An 8,245-nucleotide genomic window follows, 5' to 3' on the forward strand; every position below is an offset into this window, starting at 1 on the left:
GGCCTGTGGATTGCTTTTTTACTTTTTAGTTTGAATCCTCAGTATTTCTGTGCAGCTTGACCCATTTTAGTTTGCATTCATTTTATCCAGCAGCTCTGAAAGCATTCTGAAATGTATAGCATACATATTGGATTATGTATCTAAATTACACCTAGACATTTAATATTCCAGGGATTAAAGACAAGAATTTTTCCATAATAGTTTCTAGATATTACAGATGCAAGTGTATACAATAAACTAAAATGACAAAGAGTATTTTAGTTACAGTTTAAACTAATAATCTATGGTAATTACTCATTGTTCATAATGGAAATTTGAATCAAAATTTAAGAAGTCTTATAGGGTTAAACTGAAAAATTTTGCAATGCTATACAATGTGAAATAACATAGGAGTTAATATTTTTAGGTTTTAGAATCTAGATCACAGGATATAAGATCTTGGAGCAAACCAAACACATCTGTGCAGTTCCTGATACTGTTCTGCTAATACTAAAAAATATGTATTGGCTTTTAAAATCCTTACAATAACACATCACTTCAAAATACTAACACTATCTTTCTTGGTGTTAGTAATATCTGAAAAATGTATACATTTTTGGAGGGACACACAAGATTTACATTCTGGTGTGCATTCAGGGAATTTGAGTAGTTGGAGAAAACCCATTCTTGCTCTGAATAATATAGGATCGAAAAGAAGTTATATGTCATTCTATTTCTCTGGTTAACGTATTACCTATTATAATTATGCCACTACTATTGCAATCAAGTATGTAAGTACAGCTTTGAGTAAAGAAATAAGAAAGTGAAAGTGTAAGTGAGGAATGAAAAGATTAATTTTAATGGTCTGGCCAGTGAGTACTCTAAAATGAACCACTGATGGAGGGTCCTAAAGGAAAACTATTATAGAAGATTCTTTTATTTTTTTGCCTCTATGGTTCAGATCTATTTTGCTATCTGAATATTTTTGGATTCAGCACTGCATAATAGTTACAAAAAAACAGCCTCCCATTAAAAGATTGCGATACAAAATGTAAAACCTAAATTTTCAACCTAAATTATAGAACATTACACCTGACATCTTTCATCATGATTCATTTGTTTTAAATGGATGAAATTCTGCTCCTTAGGCTTAAGACATTGTTACTCATGAAGGGTAGTAGTTGCAAATTAGGAACTTGGCCTGAATCCTACAGTTTTCCATTCACCTGCATAACTAATGGATTTTTGAAATAATAGTGATGTTAACACTAATGGATTATATTATTACTCTCCACTTATTAATACCTGACATATTCCTCTACACTATGTCTTCTCTCATTGAAATAAATTAACTCTAAAGGAAATAGGGTACAGACTTTTAAGTTTTTTTAGTTTAAATACAAATGTTTAATAAGGAAGTAATTAAATATAAAAAGTTCATTTTTATGTGGTTTACAGGTATTATACCTATAGCCAGAATAAATAATTAATGACAAGATTTCTGTGATAATGAAACAATAAATTTCTCTTCTTTCAGTCAAGGTATTACAACACTATTGTAAACTCTAACTATAAGGGGCAAAGGAAAATCATTCCTTAGGAATGAAGGCATTTGCCAGGTTGTAATAGCACAGTTTTATATAAAATGTGGGAAATATTTCTGCAAAATGAAAGCCAAATTTAAAAAAAAAAGGACCAATGTTAATTCTGTAATTTTAAAAATATACTTTTGAAACATCCCATGTTTTACTAATGCCTTCTAGTGTCTCTGGGGAAATTACTTTTTCCTTAGAGAAAGGGAAGTAAAATACCAATAGGAGAAGTAGGAAAACAGATGGCCTGGAGTTGACTGTGCAATGCCATGTCTCTTATCTCTGCTGAACTCAACTGACCCAAAGGTTCCAGACAATAAACTTCATGAAACGTGAGTTTCAAAAGATGAAGTTCTGTCCTCTCTTCTAATTAGTTTCTCATCAAGTAGAGCAGACCTAACACTATCAATGGTAGGAATTTTTAGTTGCCTTAGATATACAAAATACATGGGAAGATAATGAAAAATAAAATTTTTATAGTGGAAATCAAAGAGTCTTTGTTTCTTAGCCAGGTTTTTCTCTGATTGTTCCAAATAGTGTGGTCAAAATATTTTCTAAATGCAGCCAAGTCTGTCCACTGCCTGAGGATAGCTCACCCTCTCCCCCAGGATAACCACTAATTTTATCACTTGCCAAGGACTTCCCCAGAGGGTGCAACATATTAGGAAAATTAAAAGCAAAAGATAAAAAGAAATAGTATCCTTACCATTTAAAATCAGGCACCACATAAGAGCACTAAAGTTCACGCACACAGGGTGTGGTGGCTCACTCCTACGATCCTTGCACCGTGAGAGGCCGAGGATCGCTTGGGGTCAGGAGTTTGAGACTAGCCTGAGCAAGAGCGAGACCCTCTCTCTACAAATAATGGAAAAGTTAGCCTGACATTGTTGGCACACGCCTGTAGTCCCAGCCACTTCGGAGGCTGAGGCAGGAGAATCACTCAAGCCCAGGAGTTTGAGTTGCAGTGAGTTATGATGATGCCACTGCACTCTAGCCGGGGAGACAGAGCAAGACCCTATCAAAACAAAAAAAAAGCTCATCTGCCTTTTTTAAAATATCAATTTTGTTTAAAGCACATTCCTGAAAGATTGAAGATACCTTCTCCTCTTCCCTGAAAGCCATTCTAGCCACCATTTTGATAAGATTCTGTTTGGTTTTCTGTGCAGAGGTGTGATTATTTGTCTTGTTTCTCAAACCTGGACATCTTTCCCTCTTACTGGTCACCAACTGCAAATATAGCGTATGGCTTGTGGTCCAGGACAGAAAGAAATCAGCCTGAAGACAAATCCCCCTGAGGACCTAAACCTTTTTCTGTTAGTCTCCAGATTACTGCACTTGAAGATCCTTTCAGTGTAAATCTCATAAGAAATATCACATATTTCCAGGGTTGAAATATACACAACTGGGGTGCAAAGATACGGTTACCATAACTATGATGCAACTTACCTCACCTCCTAGAATAATAAGTGCAGAACTGTGGAAAACCCTGGGATGCTGATTTCTTTGAGTTGTAAACAATCTGCCTTGAAAACTGGCTTACTATTTTAAATAGTGACATCACATATCAGAAGGTCAAAGAAATAGGAAGACAGAAACATAGTTATCACCAGAGTAACAAAATATTGTATTTTTTCTTAAGAAACAGCCATTATGTATGCCTCTGTGTTGGCTATAAGGCAGAGATGCTTCCTAAACTCCTCTCAAAAAATCTGCACAATCAAAAGGAAAAAAAACATTCATTTTAATCAATCTTGTGGACCTCTGGGGATCCACCAATGCAAAAAATAAATATTATGTTTCAACCTCATACTTTGCGAAGCTAGTGAATGGCTTTCAGGAACGAAATTATTTATGCACTGCACTGCTTATGTGCATATGAAATGTCAATTTGGAATGATCTAAGTGTTAAGAAATTTATGATCAAAGTAATAATATGGTGTAGTGAGCTTAAGGAAGAGCAATTCCGCTAAATGTACCACTGAGAAATTAATCTTTAATAATATTACTATTTCTTTAGGAAATTTTAAAAATCATTACCCACAACCTAAAAATGACAAACTTCAGGAAGTGGATGAAACGGAAAAGAAGCACCGTCATCAGGCAGTAATATCTACTTGGCCATGCTGTTCATCAGGGACCTCGCCAGGGTTTGACATCCATAAAAGCAAACAGAAGCCACGCTAGTGATAGAAAAGGCAGACCAGATAGACATGCCGACAGGAGACAAACACAGCTAACAAGAGGTGGAAGACCCTGCAGGATCTTCCTATACATATTGAGCCCTCCTTGTGCATTTACAAGCTGTCTCAAGTTTACTTATATGACCTGTAGACAACTCATACTCAAGCGATCCAAAATGTAGCTTTCCAAATCTGAGTTCTTCCCACTTGTTCTCACTACCAGATTCAACTTCCCAATGCACCATTTTGATCAGGTCACCCCTCCCTCACCAGATCCCTCCCCCTGCAGTATTTCCCCACTGTCTGCCCTAAAGATCAAACCACTGACTTGACTCACAAAGCCCCCACATCCCAGCTGCAATCAGCTGCTCCAACTTGATCCCTGGTTCTGGCTATGCTCACACTCGGGTGTAATCAATCTTGTCATCTTCCTGTTTCCTCATAACATTTATCACACATAGAAATTTCTTTCTTCCCTTTTAAAAACATTTGCCCATCCTAAAAGCCCTACACCCCTCATGTTGTGAGGGGCTCCCCAACCAGACCTTCCCAATGCTCTCCCTCCTGCCTTTGAATTGTGGCACTGTCTCTGTACCCAGTTGACACTTGTGCAGACTTTTAAGCTCCTTCCACTTATGAATCTTACCAAATGCCCTGAACGTAGTAAACATTCAATATGTACATTTTGATTGAAACCTGAAACAGTGAAGTATTGGCTAAATACTACAACGAGAGAGTTTTCTAGTATGAGTGAAGATTTCTAGGCAAGGCTGGAAAAACTTACCAAAATGGAATGTTGAGGGAAAATGGAAAAGGTACCATTTCACAGAGAGAAACATGGAGAAAGTTAAAGCCCATTCAATAGGTAGAAACAAGTTTGGCAACGTTAGGATTGAGCCCAGGACATGAGTCTTTCAGCAAGCTCTCTATGGGCTGGGCTGGAATCCTAGTCACTGTGGCATTCTTAGTGATTAATGTAGTACTTGGCCCATAAGAGACAGGATTAATCACTGTGTACTCAATTATCTAATGAATATATAAATAATGTTTTCAGAATCAGAATTTCCAATTTTGTAACTGGAATTTCATTGATACAACAAATTAGACTATCTGTCAAAATGATGCTGTTCAGCAGAACATGTGTATGAAATAAAGGTTAGCAACTTCTTTTGCCCTCAATATTAGCAGGGTGTTCTGACTATATCTATGGCCATCCCCAGAAATCCTAAAGTAAAGGCATGGGACAAAGACATTGAAAGAGAAGGGAAAAGTGTGTGGGGAAAGGGGTAGTAGCATGTAGAGGATAGGAAAGAAGAAATGAGTAAAGGATGTGAGAAATAGAAAAATGCTACTACTCCCAATTTTTTGGGATCTACAAGTTCTGCTAACATGTTTAATGACAGAATTAAAAAAGGTTAAGATAGTTTCAAATAATATTAATACTAAAAATTTAGCACTACCTAGTTTGGACATGCTAAATGATAAATCTAGATCTATTTCTAATTTAACCTAATTTAATCTGGTTGATGGCCCATTACATTAGGAAAAATCACTGGAAATATGAATGTAGTCATTGGTGAGCCTATATTGCTCAGTTATTTATTTTTTATCATGAAAAAAGCACACTCAATGCTCACCCAGAATGTACAGGGTCAACTGCACAGGAAATAGTTCCACATTATTACCATGAACTTTCTGAAAACTGGAACCAAAACACCACCAACTGTTATTATCCACCCCTTTTTGATATTCTTCTATACCAGCTTGGCCCCATATGACTGAAATCATTCTCCAGATGACTTTGTCTTTTGCTTAAATGACAAAATAATGAATAAAATGAAATGGTATGTTTAATTTTATCATTTATTATTCACTGATGAAATTTTATTACAACTTTTTTGCCTATAAAATTAATTGTCCATAACTGATTAAGAAAGAAAAATTAGAGATGCTAATATAATCCATGCTGTGAATTAAGTAAAATATTTATGCATTCAAAAGTAATAGGAAAAAAATAGAACCAAATGAACTGGAAAACATTACTTATCCTACTTTTTGTCTAACTGTAAGATAAAAAGTTTCTTTTCAAAATGCTTTAAGAAGAAAAGGTATTTCAAAGGCAACAAGCATTTAAAAAATTATATTAGCATTTGTTGGGAAAGTACATACTGCTTTTCGTTTAAGAATGCAGTCCAACCTCCAACGATTTCCTTCAACCACTGGGCGTTTCAGGAAGATTTCTGGACTCAGCCTGAAATCACAAAACCAAGATTTCAAGTAACTAAAATGGAATATAAAGTTCTGATTGTGTCATAGAAAGCAAAGGCAATTTTTTCCCAAATGCCATTACCTTCCTCCACTCTCCACTGTGGTGGGTGGTCATTCAAAATTTTGCTACAGATCCAAGTACAACTTCATATGGGAAACAGTCTTTATCCATACAAAAAGTCAATCTCGATTTCTCTTCTCTTTCTCGGTCTCTCTGTTCCCCACACATGCACTCATATACACACACATGCAGATACTGTTGACTGCCCACTCAATAGCCATTCCCCATCTTCTCTTCCTTGCTGTCAGAGCCCATCTCCCACCACAGAGTCCGAATATTCTAAATATTTGCTTTCTCCTTTGCAACTAGAGTATAATGTGACACAATCCTGGACAATGAGATACGTGAGGAGGTACACATGAGAGTTAATGGGAAAGCTATTCCTCCTTGATGAAACACACACACACACACACACACACACACACACACACACACACAAACACTCACAAGGAGAAAGCCCTGCCACACTTCCAGCTTTAGGATGGACATTGTATTGGAGCATGATGCTTAGAGAGGTACAGCAATATTGAAATTCTAAGGAGAAGACCATAAGCCCAGAATCACTAGACCACTCCACCAACCTCAGGATTGCCTGACTTTGTATTTTTCATTAAATGAGACAAACAAATCCTCAGTGTTTAAGCCCTCTTAGTTGAGCATTCTGTTACTCCAAACTGAAAGCATTCTAACTGATACACATATACACTGATTTCCTAAACCAAGGAGCCATGTCCATGGGAACTTAGGGCTTTCTGAGCAGGGAAGAAGGAAGGTATGCTGATATATAAAATTTTTCCAGTGCAAGAATGAACTCCGGGGCTCTTCTCCTTTTAGTAGTGCCATAAGGCAGCTAAGAGTACAGTGAAGTCACTTTTTCCCCTAGGCTTGGCTTCTAAAGTCAGTGTCTGAGTTAAATCTGTATGTGATGTAACTCTCCTGTAATGAAGAAAAATGAATAGTAAGAAAACCTTCCTCTGCTGATCTCCTATACCTGGGGGAGCAGGAGCAGACTGTGTAAGGATTAAAGCCTTACGGGATTCTAGGCTGGAATACCACCTTGCCAGAAAGTCCTCTAGCATGTGAAAACAACAAGGTTTTAGGAGCTAAAGAGATTAAAAGAAATCATGTTTATGCTCTATTTAATTCAGTTTAAAAAAGTAAAAACCAAGAGATTAGGTTTCTAATGGAAACACATATTGGGTAAGATAAATAAGGAAACACACAAATGGAAGAATGTGTACAGTGTAGGTACTTGTATATTTAATTTAGAGTAGGAAACAAACTCAAAGGTAATCTATGTCTAAACAAACAAACAAATAAAACACAGCAATTGATAGGAAAAGTTCAAAGAACAATTAAAAAGAGGTCTATTTTAAGTAGAAAAGCGTATCATTGTACACTGCTAATTCACTGAAGGTGAGGGATATCCAACAACACAGAACACTCAAAATTTTTTGATGTACACACCAATTATAAACTCAGAGAGCCTCAGTTTTGGGGGTACTGTTAATGCTATATTGTGCAATTAAGTCTTTTTCATAATTTATTGTATTTAATCTACAAGCCTTGTGTACCATGTATGCAGAGCATTCTACTAGATACTTTGTAAAATTTTAAGATAGCTCTCAAGGAGTCCTCAATTTTGAGGATAATGACTGATAAAAAAAAGCAATTGATATTCATTCTATAAACAAAGCATAAACAATGGCCACATGGCAAGGAAAAAACAGCTATAACTCACCAAGCATGATATGTCAGGATCTTTACTAAGTAATTATTAATAAAGTACAAAAGAACATTTCACTGACTCTAGGACACGAATGATTATAAGATGCATCATTATTGCATGTACAACTAAGAAAGAAAAAATTATGACAATTAGAACTGTAAGATGTTATTGAGTGTAAGATGCATCTTGATTTCAGAGCTGTTAAAATGCACCTCTAAATAAATGTACTACTTAGAAGATTTTATGACTTCAAGTGCTCATAAGGAAAAGACAAAAATGTTTAAAATGAATGATCAAAGCTTCCATCTTAAAAAGATAGAAAAAGAAGAACAAATTAAACCCAAAGTAAAAAGAAAGAGAATAATAAAGGTAAGAGTGAAAATCAATGAAATGTAAAACTGAAAAACAACAGAAAATTTCAATGAAACCAGAAGTT

General features: G+C 35.8%; 1 protein-coding gene across 2 annotated transcripts in view; it reads right to left on the reverse strand.

Moving 5' to 3' along the window:
• PLD1 (phospholipase D1, phosphatidylcholine-specific) overlaps positions 1–8,245 on the reverse strand; it is a 166,258-nt gene that overhangs the window by 83,098 nt on the left and 74,915 nt on the right. For both annotated transcript variants that reach the window (XM_012640228.1, XM_012640227.1), the window contains one exon: positions 5,921–6,002. In XM_012640228.1, coding sequence (XP_012495682.1) covers positions 5,921–6,002 — 82 coding nt within the window. The remainder of the gene's footprint in view (positions 1–5,920; positions 6,003–8,245) is intronic.

The sequence above is a fragment of the Propithecus coquereli genome, unplaced genomic scaffold (genome assembly GCF_000956105.1).
Source record: "Propithecus coquereli isolate 6110/MARCELLA unplaced genomic scaffold, Pcoq_1.0 Scaffold15, whole genome shotgun sequence".
NCBI classification, from domain to species: domain Eukaryota; kingdom Metazoa; phylum Chordata; class Mammalia; order Primates; family Indriidae; genus Propithecus; species Propithecus coquereli.